The sequence below is a fragment of the Mustela erminea genome, chromosome 12 (genome assembly GCF_009829155.1).
Source record: "Mustela erminea isolate mMusErm1 chromosome 12, mMusErm1.Pri, whole genome shotgun sequence".
In the NCBI taxonomy this organism is placed as follows: domain Eukaryota; kingdom Metazoa; phylum Chordata; class Mammalia; order Carnivora; family Mustelidae; genus Mustela; species Mustela erminea.
Window position 1 is genome coordinate 68,377,700 of NC_045625.1, and position 12,995 is coordinate 68,390,694.

At 39.1% G+C, this 12,995-nt stretch overlaps 1 protein-coding gene across 8 annotated transcripts; it reads left to right on the plus strand.

The window, feature by feature from the left end:
• The first annotated feature begins 91 nt into the window (after positions 1 to 91).
• HNRNPK (heterogeneous nuclear ribonucleoprotein K) lies at positions 92 to 12,433 on the plus strand. 8 transcript variants are annotated; one of them, XM_032306864.1, is made up of 17 exons: positions 92 to 223; positions 2,189 to 2,263; positions 2,403 to 2,487; positions 2,891 to 2,988; positions 3,656 to 3,712; positions 5,154 to 5,197; positions 6,073 to 6,145; positions 6,784 to 6,855; positions 7,356 to 7,469; positions 7,803 to 7,931; positions 8,541 to 8,848; positions 8,980 to 9,034; positions 9,351 to 9,434; positions 9,702 to 9,717; positions 9,795 to 9,877; positions 10,266 to 10,435; positions 11,156 to 12,433. In XM_032306864.1, the coding sequence occupies exons 3-17, from the start codon at positions 2,430 to 2,432 to the stop codon at positions 11,187 to 11,189; spliced, it is 1,395 nt and encodes a 464-aa protein (XP_032162755.1). In that variant the 5' UTR covers positions 92 to 223; positions 2,189 to 2,263; positions 2,403 to 2,429; the 3' UTR covers positions 11,190 to 12,433. The 8 variants fall into 8 exon arrangements, with proteins under 8 accessions (XP_032162755.1, XP_032162760.1, XP_032162761.1 ...); XM_032306869.1 differs by having other exon boundaries at positions 11,216 to 12,433; XM_032306865.1 differs by lacking the exon at positions 92 to 223 and adding an exon at positions 471 to 581.
• The last annotated feature ends 562 nt before the right edge of the window (positions 12,434 to 12,995 follow it).

Here is a 12,995-nt window from a genome sequence, read left to right on the forward strand (position 1 = left end):
TGAAAACGCCCCTTCCCCGCCCCCTCCCCGTGCGCGTGAACGGGGTAGCCTTCAGTTCTCGCGAGAGGTTTTTCCCCTCCCTCCCCTCTGCCGCTAGTGAGTGCGCGAACGAGAAAGGAGGAGGGCGCTTCAGGCGAAAGAGCTGCAGACGCCATTATCCTCTGTTTCTCTGCTGCTGCAACCTCGACATCTTACCTACGTCCCGCTTTCTTGCGGCCTATAGGTAATTGGGGTTTTCGGCGCTAGGATACTATAGATTCAGGCATGGGTTTGGCCTCCCTAAAGGCTGCCTTGACTTCTATCAAGCCCGGCTTTTCTCAGGCCCTTAGCGGCCTCACAATCTGAAGGGAGGCGCCGGCGCGAGGCGTGGCGTCGCCTCCTTCGGCGCTTTGATTGACGCGGCCTTGGGCCAATCGCTTTGCCCTCGCGCCACCGCTAAACCCCGGGCAACCAATTGGGCTCGGCGGCGGGGTAGGAGAGTGCGGGGAGGCGGGGGAAGGCGGCGGGGGCCTGCGCTCGTTCTCTGTCTAGCTGTGACCGGCTGAGGCGGCGCGGCGGCACGGGGACGGCGGATTCGCGGGGTGAGGAGTGGGGCTGGATGAACGGCGCGTGGGGGCGAGGGTCAGAGACGAAGTTTGCCGCTTGAGGGAGGCGTTTGGGGGCTGCTTGGTGGTTGGCGGATTCTCAGGGAACGTTGCCCGGTTTCCCCTCCCCCCACCTCCGCCATTTCCCTGAGCGTATATCCGCAGTCCGCGTTGTGGTGCTAGAGGCTTCGGGTAATTGCGAGGTGTGTGACTGTAGGATGATCAGGAGTTCTGTAGTCTTCAGAACTAGACGCCTGGTGTACGAAGGAGAAGCGGTCGGCGGGCGGGACCCGAGGGCAGCGGAGAACGCCGCCGCTCTCTTTGTTTGGGTCCCGCTGCACTTGGGGCCTCCCGGCCCGGGAGCGGAGGTAAAGCGGAGCAGATGGAATGGTCGAGGCTGCCTCCGTTGCTTTGTCTCTCCCGCGGTGGGGGGAGGGTGCGGGGGATGAGATCTCGGGACCGCGTGGTGGGTGGGGGAGGGGGGGTCCGCGCTCGGCTCCGCCTAGTAGCACGTAGTCGCCATTACGCGGGCCGCCATTTCCTGTCGGGTCCGGGTGAGGAGCGGCGCGGCGCTTCTCTCTCCTTCAGCTTTTCCGCTCTTGTTATTCGGCTGTTGCTGATCCCTGGTACTGTGGCGGGGGGAGGGGGGTGAGGCATGTGTGCGTTCCGCTGCTCTCCCATATTTAGCGATTTGAGGAATGGTGACTAAAGGACCTGAACGGGGAACCGCGGCAACGTTTTCCTTAAAAGCCGAGCCCGCTGTCTTCAAGTTATTTACCTGAATCGTTTAGCTGAGTGATGGGCGTTGAGGTAGCGTTTCAGTTAGTCGTTAAAAGGTTTATCGACAGACGTTACGGAAGAACGGGGGCCATAAAGGTAGCTCTGGGCTGTATAGCTCTCCGTCATCTGTCTACCAAAGGCCACTTGTCGGCTCTTTCTGCTAGACCTGTAAGGGCTGGTGAAAGGCTGTTTGCAGTCCCATTACTCCGGCGTTAAAGGTATAATTGTTAGGTTATAGACTTCTAACTTAAAATATTCTTTTGGTGGCAGTATTAGCATTCTAGGGCTTCATTAGCTCTGTTGGAATAATCGGGTATGATTGGCAGTTGGGGTCTGCTCCTGTATGAGGTTTTACGGTTTAATCTTAAGTACATTGACCTTATTGTTGTATATAGCTTGAATTTGCCTTCATGTTTGTAAACTTTCTAGAGATTTCAGAGAATGGCATTTCAAGTCCAACGGCAGGAAGCCCACACGCAATTTAAAAATCAGTATAATTTTATACATCTATAAATGTGTACCTTTAAGGACAAAATTGAAGGCTTTATGGCATATGTATGTTTTACAGACCTTTGGTCTGTATTGTATTGTAGAAAACAATTAGTTATCATGGTGGGCACTCCGTCCAGTGGCTAAAAACTGCATGGTTTTCTTTTTGCAAAAAATCAGATAGGTCCTTTCGTTTTTTGTTTTTCCTAAAGCAGTCGTTTGAGAGTGTAAGACCCAGTTTTAGAGATGTTTAGTTTGTATTTACATCACTGTTAAATTACTATTCAGTAATAAGCAACCAAAAAGCAAAACTCAATTTATGTTGGTTTTTATAGGCTACTGCAACACTAGGGTGTCAGTTGGTCCCGCCCAGAACTTCAGTTCTGCTCTGCAAGGATATATAATACCTGGTACGTTCTAGAAGCAGAGTCATTTTCCTTGACTTTTTTTTTTTTTTTCTTTTTTTTCTTTTTTTTTTTTTTTAATTAGCAAGACACAACGCTTACTTTCCAGTAAACCAAATGTACTAGTCTCTTTATCTTTCAACAGATTGGTGTGTCTATTTAATACAAGAAAATGGAAACTGAACAGCCAGAGGAAACCTTCCCCAACACCGAAACCAATGGTGAATTTGGTGAGAAGACATTTTAATTTTAACAATTTCTGGATTTTCCGTTTTGTTACTTTCGTTGTTTGGAACTGTTTAGTCTGACATCCCTGTCAGCTTTCTCTACTTTCATTTATGAACTAGAGATAACTAATTTGCATTGGTGACTCTAAACTTAAGATATCTTGACAGTAAATATATTGTTTCTTTGCATTTTAATAAGTTCAATCCTTGCAAGCATCTTGTCACATTGTTTTGTGTTTAGAAAGTATTATTGGAAGAGAACATGCTCTAATTGACTTAGCAACAAATCTCCAAACAACAGTTAACTTCCTCTGACCTAAGGGTTGAAACTAAAATGTAATTTAATTAAAGGTGTTTTTTCTTGTTAACGGGTGCTTGCTCTGAAATCTGAACTGTTAATTTCTAGGTAAACGTCCTGCAGAAGATATGGAAGAGGAACAAGCTTTTAAAAGATCTAGAAACACTGATGAGATGGTTGAATTACGCATTTTGCTTCAGAGCAAGGTATAAATTTTATTCTTGAAAATTTAAAAGGGGTTCTTAACTAAGGTAGAAATTAAAGTGAGTTCTGATTTGGCCCTCTGGGAAGCATTCTAAGTCTTACAGATTGAAGAGTTAAAAAAGGTTTGTGTGGCTCTTTCAAAACAGATTTGTAGGCCAGGTTATTTTGATCAAATGAAAGTACTTAATACAGTGAGTCATTGCAGGTCAAAGTAGCAGAGAGGGTGTAGGTAATGTTTAAAGCATTGATGGATAAAAGTTTATACCTTGATTGCATTGTGGGGGAAACATCTAGTTGGCTGCTTACTTGATGGATCCCATTACATGTCACCTTGTAAAGATAACGGATAGGTTTTAAGTTGTTTCTCAGAAGGAAACTATAAATTTAATCAGTGCTTAACTTTCATGCTCCATGCACTTCTTCCCATGCGGAATATCCCAAAGCACAAATTCCCTGATTTTTCGTTTTTCTTTTCTTTTCTTTTCTTTTTTTGACCTGATGATTTTTTGAGTTTATCATTTCTGATTTTTAGCTTTATGACCCAAAAAAGAGAGGTTAGGGGTTTTCGTTTTTAGTTTAGGGTTTTTTTTGCTACGGTTTGAGCGCGTAGGAAGACATTTAACATAGGGAAAGGGGAAGGTAAGCTTATTGTCTTTTTCTCTCCTCCAGAATGCTGGGGCAGTGATTGGAAAAGGAGGCAAGAATATTAAGGCTCTCCGTACAGACGTAAGTATTAACGAGTTTAAACTACTACTGGAGCAACTTCAGTTTATGTGTGTGTAGAAATTTAAAGATTTTGTGTCATAGAAATCATTTAATAGCCTAGATACAAGCCATTTGTAATATTCGATTACATAGATGATTTCAAGGTTTGCCATTCTGATTTAACAAAGCCCAGATTGAGTTTGGGGAGGGAAGGGTCTGTATTAAACCTCTTCACTTTCTGATAACTTTCCACCAAATTATTCACTTCAAGATAACATTTTAATTAGAAAATAACAGTGTAAAAACCCTTAATAGCACCATTTACTGTGTGTGAGTCAATTACAGTATATCAAAAACATTGCAGGTGGCTGATTAAACTCAAATTTTTATTTTCTTTTTTTAATCCGTCCATCTGTTTAACAGCTTGCACATGGAACACAGATTAATGTTGAGGTTGCATGATTTAAATATGGGTAAAGAATAGAGTAGACATGGGAAACCATTTGTCAATGCCAATGATTTGTTTGAGTCTTCATATTTTATAGTGGGTTGACTCTTGTGATTAGACACACTAAATGTTGGTATCACCAGAAGTGAGCATATTTCTAGGACTTGGCTACACCCAAATTCCTAAATTTTTTTTTTCTCATAGTGTACACTCTTTTAATGTTTCCTTGCTGAAGTTGAGGCAAATAATAACTTTGTGTTGAATACTTATTTGATAGTATTTCATTTCTCTCTTGGTCGCAGATCTTTGTATGTTCCTCTTGTAAACTGAACTTGAAATTTTGTTTAAAATTTTACTTGCCTTGCTAGGATCTAGGAATGCGTTTTAAACCTCCAGGAAACCAAACTGGTCTTTTTTAAGAGTTAGGGTTTTTGGTGGTGTGGGAATTTTTGTTTTGTCTTTTATAAACCTCTCTCCTCTTAATCCAGATGTTTTATATAATTATCTGGGTTATTAATTTCCCCATTTCCTCAAGAATTTCAGTAAACTGAGTCATGACAGGTTTTGTGTCTACCCTCATGAGCCAGCCTGCTACTGAAACATCGTTTGTTTAAAAAAAAAATAGCTAGTACCATCATTTAAGGTCCTTAAATGTTAAGCCACAGTCAGATATAGAGAAGTCCATTATTGTGTTAGTCTTCAGAACAACTTAAGCTTGTTTCATTAATTGAGAGTATGAGTATAGTTTGTATTAAATTAAAATTTATTGCTTTTCCCCCTTTTCCCTCTCCTTGTTTTTTTGGCCATATATCTCCGTTGCCCATGTACTGGATCGACTTACCCCTGCGTTGCCCACCATGACGTTGGCCCATCCGCCCCTGAACGCCCATGTGAAAACCCTGGTTGGCTATGCCCAAAAATGTGCTCGTTGCCAAACGGGTACCATACTTGACAACTTCTGATTGAATGCCCATGCCCAATGCCAACATCCACGAACGCCAATGACCAATGCAGTACAATGCCAGTGTTTCAGTCCCAGACAGCAGTGGCCCCGAGCGGTATGTCCCAACAGTTTATGCCTCACTGCCTGATTAGAAAGAGAGAAATGTATTTTATTACCTGCCTTTTATATAATTAAATAGTATCCCCTTTAGACGGTGTATTGTTTTTCAAGTTTCTGTCTTATTTTCCCCATTAAGTCTTTTTGTCACTGAACTTTTACCGTGAGTTGCCCACCCAAACGATCCACTAATTTTATTTCGATGGAAGGAGCACAGCTTCAAGTGTTGCATATTTGCTGCATTGTAAATCAGATTGTTACCAAAATAGTCTCTCGCTCTGTCTTTGTGGCCCACCTTGCTTCCCAACATTGCCTGTTCATAATTTTTTCTGATGAAATGCTAACTCTGGTTCACTTTCTTTCACTTCTCATTTGTGTTGTCTTTGTTTTGTCTCGCATTTGTATTTGTTTTCTTGCAGAGCCCATTAGTGATCTAATTTCTAACTGGTATCCATAACCTTACTCCAGATATAATGTTCACCACTTGCATATTCCCCCACTTTTGCCTAAGAGAAGGTGTGCCAGTTTTACCAATGTAACAGCGAGGGTATCCTTAATTAACTTAGTGGTGGCGGGGAACATAAATATTCAACTCTGCTTCAGTTCTGGTCAATTTATTGCCCACTTAATCTGAGCCCTTCCAAGAGCCCATTCTCTCTGTCTCTCTGCAAGTCTCCTAATACTGTTACCATGTCTGTATTGGGCATAAAACAAAATGCATGTGAAAAATCTATAAATAGGCTACTTTAAATGGGGAGATTAAATAATTGTATGTTACTTCTCTGTAAAAGTTTGTATGACTAATGATGAACACAAAACTCATTTTTCTTTTCCACCTTTTTTGTACTATCTGGTATTTGTGATGTTTGACAGCATATTGAGTATCAGTGCTGATATTGAAACAATTGGAGAAATTCTGAAGAAAATCATCCCTACCTTGGAAGAGGTAGGCTCTCTTTTTGTTCTTAACGTATTTGGCAATTGAGGGGGGATGGTTGGAAGTGTTTTATTGGGGCTTAATATGGGGATGGTGGAGAGACAGTGACTCTAACAGTTTGTAGCAGCAACATCTTGCACTACATAATGTGCATGGTTACAATTAGACATCATTTGTTTTAAAACTTTTTTTTTTTTTTTTAAGTTTTTTTTTAATGTAGCCTGGCCACTCCAGAGTAAATCTGAACTATCTCTGTGGTCATGCACATGGGTTTAGCAGGTATTTTATGGGCTGTGGTTACAGGGGAGGGTTTGGGGGTTTTTTTGTTTTTTTGTTTGTTTGTTTGTTTTTCTGTTTTGGGGGGGTGTGGGGGTTTTTTTATTGTTATTATTAGAATATTGGTTGTGGGGCTGTGTTGGAGAGGACTATGATCTAGTTCAAGGATTGTTTGAATTCTGTGTAATCCTGTATTTACTGGGTATATAGGAAAAGGTTACGTGTTGATTCTTAAGAGTAGATATGTAGTTTTCCATTTTATGGTATAGATATAGATAATGAAATATGTTGTAGTAGCTTTACCAATATATGCGACAATAGCCTGATCACACTAGACACTTAACCTATTACTCTTATTTTTCTACTTTCAGGGCCTGCAGTTGCCATCACCCACTGCAACCAGCCAGCTCCCGCTCGAATCTGATGCTGTGGAATGCTTAAATGTATGTCATAGTGCCATTGAACCCCACTGAAGTATGGAGCCTGGCCCATAGGATCAATTTTATTTTTAACATAGTGTACTTTTCCCGTCTCTATAGAAAAAGGCTTAAAAACATGATAAGTGAATGGTCTTACAACTCACTGTTGACCCTGCTCCATGCTGCAGTGGGAATTAACTACATTTGCAAAGTGCTTTGCAGTCATTTTTATTATGGTGTTATTTGAATGTTATTAATAATTTTGTGGTAACAGCGACATGCTAAATGGCTGCAGTGTGGGTATGGTGTTGCAGGACCTGAAAATAAAATAGTTTTTTAAGGTGGTGCAGAATGTCCTTTTTGGGCCTGGCTATTGAGGATAATAAGCACATAACTGGTAAAGTTATTGAAATATAAATTCAGGTTGCTCACTGCAACAGTATATTGTCATGCTTATAGCAGATAAGTGTATTATTGGGGATTCCTTGATACGGAACTAAAATTTTATAATTCTCCCTCTGCAGTACCAACACTATAAAGGAAGTGACTTTGACTGCGAGTTGAGACTGCTGATTCATCAGAGTCTGGCAGGAGGAATTATTGGGGTCAAAGGTGCTAAAATCAAAGAACTTCGAGAGGTAAAGGCAGTTTTTTGTTTTGTTTTGTTTGCTATATTACTAGACAGTAGTGTTTCCTATAGAGCTGGGTCAGTGGTGTTCTTATTCCCCCTTTTTGAGTTCTTTCCCTAAAATCTTAATCACTTATATTTATCTAGTTCACTTTTAAAATATAACAGAAAGGCCTGGGCATGTTAGGACAAGTTCGTTTTTGTCCTAACCTACCATGGCAAAGTCCTGGAGTTCTTAATAGGGTTTTTATGTTGGGAGTGGGGGCAGGTTTCTGAATGTGAACCAGGAAACTTTGTTTTTTCCCTTCTGATTAATGCTTCTCTTTTTTATAACTTACCACAGAACACACAGACAACAATCAAGCTTTTCCAGGAATGCTGTCCTCATTCCACTGACAGAGTCGTGCTTATTGGAGGAAAACCTGATAGGGTGGTAGAGTGCATCAAGATCATCCTTGATCTTATATCAGAGGTACCTTTGGAATATTGTACTTACTATTTAATTCCATGAAACAGACATATTTTATTTTAACTTAGTTTCACAATGTTGAGACATGGTTTTTATTTGTCCTTAGCTAGTTGTTTAGTTATCACTGTAATTTAAAAATTCTTTGGGAGAGTGGTCATTTGATCATTGGTGAGGATTTTTAATAGCCTTTGATCCTTCAAATGAAGTTTTGTGTAGTTTTGTAAGTTTTTCTATAGTACCACATTGCACAGCTTCCCAACCGATAATGCTTCAGTATGAGTTATATGCTTACATAAGATAGTGATAGCTCCAGTCCTTGAGATGGGGACAAGTTCTTTATAGACCCCATTGTGAAATGTGTGAACAGCGTTTCTAGTCTCTTGAGATGGAACAGTAAAAGCAGGCTGCTAAAACTTTGTTTAGGACTCAGCAAAAATAATGCATTTTTTAAAATTCTTTTCTTCCTACTTTTAACCTTTGCCTGCATTCCTTTTCCTGCTATAAGTACCTCCCAGGAGAAATAAAGGACTTGAAATGTTTGTCTTGTTATCATTTGATATGTAACCAGGCTCTTTTCCTTCATTCTGTAACATTGTTACATTTTTGTTTTAGTCTCCCATCAAAGGACGTGCACAGCCTTATGATCCCAATTTTTACGATGAAACCTACGATTATGGTGGTTTTACAATGATGTTTGATGACCGCCGTGGGCGCCCTGTGGGATTTCCCATGCGGGGAAGAGGTGGTTTTGACAGAATGCCTCCTGGCCGGGGTGGGCGTCCTATGCCTCCATCTAGAAGAGATTATGACGATATGAGCCCTCGTCGGGGACCTCCACCTCCTCCTCCTGGACGAGGTGGCCGGGGTGGTAGCAGAGCTCGGAATCTTCCTCTTCCTCCACCACCACCACCTAGAGGAGGGTAAGTTTGTTCCATTGACACACATTGCTGATCTGTAAGAGGCTTCACTTTATGGGTAGTTAGAGTAGGTTTTTATTTGGTGTGTGTGACATGTAAGCAAACTGAGATTACAACAAGTACTATGCTTGCAGAGATCTAATGGCCTATGACAGAAGAGGAAGACCCGGAGACCGCTACGACGGCATGGTAAGAACATTTTATTTATCAGTGTATACATGAAAGCTTCTAGGAGTCTAATGTCACATGGCTGACATTTTGTTGAAGATGATTATTAATTGGAATGTTTGCTTTACAAATGAATTTCGTAGACAGCTAGTTAAGTCATTTCAGTTGTTAGCTGGAATGTTAAGACTTTATTTAGCCCTTTTTTTGTTTGTTTTTGGAGAATATTTTATTTCTGCCAATATTTTAATGATGGAAAGTAGAAATCAGACATAGAAAAATCGGTAGCTCAGTGGCCAAAACAGTGCGGGTTATGTTAATAGTTCTATCTTTGACACAGGTTGGTTTCAGTGCGGATGAAACTTGGGACTCTGCAATAGATACATGGAGCCCATCAGAATGGCAGATGGCTTATGAACCACAGGTTGAGTATCACGGGTGTTTTTGTATTCATATCAGTAACAAATGCTTCCCTACTTGCCAGTAAGTGTTGACTTCCCTTCATGTAATGTTCTTGCTTCTGTGCTATGTACCTGAAGGGTTTTCTTCCCTTAAGGATTGTCTTCCAAAACGTACTAGGGAGAATGTGGGAGGACTTTAGTTTCCTAAACTAAGACTTTAGGAATATTAAGAGACCTAGAGAATAGTTTTGAAGGCAAAGTAATTTTTTATTTTTTCTTTCTGTTTTTAGGGTGGCTCCGGATATGGTAAGTTTTTTCCTTTGTAAAATGAAAACATTATTTCATGCTTTCTAAATGAACTTAATGCTCATTATTTAAATCAGATTATTCCTATGCAGGGGGTCGTGGCTCATATGGTGATCTTGGTGGACCTATTATTACTACACAAGTAACTATTCCCAAAGATGTAAGTATTCTTTAAATTTTTACGTTCTTGTAATGTTACAAGGAATGTTTAATGAATCATTTTCTTTAAATTCCCTGACATTTAACTAAAAGGTCTTAAAAATTTATGTTAGGATTAAAATTGTGTTTTACAGACTTCAGTGAAGTGTCTTTCTCTGGTTTGACTCTTGTACTATTTTTGAAGCAGAGGGTTCTGAGCCCCTGATTTGCTTATTAAAGGAAACGTGGATGTGCAGCATAAATATATTTTAATTCAAACCTTGATGGGTTGGAGGTCTTTAATCCTAGAATGGACTGTGTATTGTTAATATTTGATATTCACTGAAAATACCAGTGATACAGTTATTATTAAAGTATATCATAAACACTTGTTTTTAAAAATCTTTCAGTTGGCTGGATCTATTATTGGCAAAGGTGGTCAGCGGATTAAACAAATCCGTCATGAGTCAGGAGCTTCGATCAAAATTGATGAACCTCTAGAAGGGTCTGAAGATCGGATCATTACCATTACAGGAACACAGGACCAGATACAGAATGCACAGTATTTGCTGCAGAACAGGTCAGTTTGAGTTTAGCTTTATGTTAGCATACCCATACTAAAACTTTAAAAAGCTTTTCTTCTCAATTGATTTTTCTTTTAGAAGCCATGGTGTCTCAACCTTTTGGGGACCTAACTTCTAAACATCCTAATAGCTTTGCTTTAATTTTCTTCTGCTTTCTTACTAAAAATGAAGACATTCAATACTAATCTTGCTGGAAGAAGCCTTAACCAAGCAAACTTCTCATTTCTCTGGTGAAAACTGCTGCCAAAACCACTTGTTATAAATTATACAGAGCCTGTAGAAAATATAGAAGATTCAGTGGATGTTGGTCTAGTTCTGTGTGGAAGACTAGTGATTTTGTTGTTTTTAGATAACTAAATCGACAACAAATCACAGTCTGCCATATGGCACAGGCCATGCCTCTACAGGACAAATGATTGGTGCTGTAAAATGCAGCATTTCACACCTTACTGGCATTTCTTTGTCTTTTCTACCAAGTATTAACAACTTTTAATTTCATTTTCCTAATTCTGCTCTACTAATGTCTGATTTACTATTAATCATTTTTCTGGAATTTTACATTGCTCTAATTTTTTAATTGCTAATGTTTTAATTCTTATTTCTAATTGTAATGGACATGTTTATCATTTGAATTTAGCATTGAAATTGTCTTAATGTTGATTAAGATGTTACGAACAAAAATTCTAATTCGTACTTTTTTTTCTTTTCTTTTATAGTGTGAAGCAGTATGCAGATGTTGAAGGATTCTAATGCAAGATATTTTTTCTTTTTTATAGTGTGAAGCAGTATTCTGGAAAGTTTTTCTAAGACTAGTGAAGAACTGAAGGAGTCCTGCATCTTTTTTTTTTTATCTGCTTCTGTTTAAAAAGCCAACATTCCTCTGCTTCATAGGTGTTCTGCATTTGAGGTGTAGTGAAATCTTTGCTGTTCACCAGATGTAATGTTTTAGTTCCTTAAAAACAGGGTGGGGGGGGGAAGGGCGTGCAAAAACTAACATTGAAATTTTGAAACAGCAGCAGAGTGAGTGAATTTTAATTTTTGTTCATTGTTGGTGGTTTAAAAGAAAAAATTCCCCCCATGTAATTATTGTGAACACTTTGCTTTGTGGTCACTGTAACATTTTGGGGGGGTGGGACAGGGAGGAAAAGTAACAATAGTCCATTTGTCCCTGGCATCTATTCAGAGCAGTGTGCAGAATGTAATGCTCTTTTGTAAGAAACGTTTTATGATTTTTAAAATAAATTTAGTGAACCTATTTTTGGTGGTCATTTTTTTTTTTTTAAAGACAGTCATTTTTCAAATGGCTGGATCCTCAACCCACCCCAAACTAAACACTAAGTTTGATTTTCAGCTCCTCTGTTGGATATAAATAAATGTATCTCTTCTTGGAAATAGGCATAATATCTTGGCTAATTCCATTCTGGTGATTTCTTGATTTGAAAGTCCATTGCTTGGGAAGAAATTCCGTCATACACATTTATGCTTATAATAAGCTGGGGATTTTTTGTTTGTTTGTTTGCAAATGCTTACCCCTACTCTGCAGCAGTTTTCTATGTTAGTAATTGTAAAGGAGAACCAAGGTGGGGAGCAATACTACAAATTGAGTAATGGTATAAGTATATGCCAGAAGCCTAATGGCAGCAAGTTTTATTAATCAAAATAATACTTGGTTATGGAAGTGACTGATGCTAAATAAATTCTTATTATTTTTTATTAGATGATTTCTCACCTATAGACAAACTGTCAGCCTGCTAGTGTCTATTAGTTAAACTTTGTAATATATATATATATATTCTTGTTTTTTTCCATTGTATGCAAATTGAAGGAAAAAGATGTACCATTTCTCTGTTGTATGTTGGATTATGTAGGAAATGTTTGTGAACAATTCAAAAAACGATGAAAAAAAGTTCCTGTGGATGTTTTGTGTAGTATTTTGGCATTTGTATTGATAGTTAAAAGTTCACTTCCAAATAAATAAAACTCCCATAATGCTAGATTTGATGTGTGCCCAATGTGAACAAGAGTTAACTACCTGTAAAATTCGTTCAAACGTTCCTCTTAGAAGGAAATAGAGTTAATCTTAAATTACTCCCCCCCCTCCCCCTGTGTGAACTGTGTTTCTAGAATTTATAAGTCTGGTAAGGGTGGGAAATACAAAATCCCAATCACTAAGCTCTTTATTTGTTAAAGGGGGAGTCTAGAATGATGAGAGCTGGAGTCATTATCCAAATCTTTAATAACATAATTATAGGTTACCTAAGAGAAATTGTGGGTTTCTTAGGTTTTTATCTTTAGGAGAGTCCTACTTTGATGTTTGAAAAAGTAATGACATAAATAAAACAACTGCAGAGTAGGTTCCTGGCTCATAAGTTCCTAAAATTTCTACCTATTAATCTCCAGCTGTCTAGTAAGCATGAGAACAGCTCAGTTGTATGGAAAACACTTAATGCAATTCTCCTTTTTTAAGTTTAGAAAAAAGACGTGGATGTAGTAGAAGATGAAGTAGGTGGTTTTTTGGGAGTATACATAAGTAACACATGCAGGGAAACCTGATTT

Coding starts and splice junctions, on each gene's coding strand:
- HNRNPK (XM_032306864.1), top strand. CDS start 2,430: ATGGAAACTGAACAGCCAGAGGAAACCTTCCCCAACACCGAAACCAAT. Junction 6,146..6,783: donor TCATCCCTACCTTGGAAGAG/GTAGGCTCTCTT, acceptor TTCTACTTTCAG/GGCCTGCAGTTGCCATCACC. Junction 8,849..8,979: donor CCACCACCACCTAGAGGAGG/GTAAGTTTGTTC, acceptor CTATGCTTGCAG/AGATCTAATGGCCTATGACA.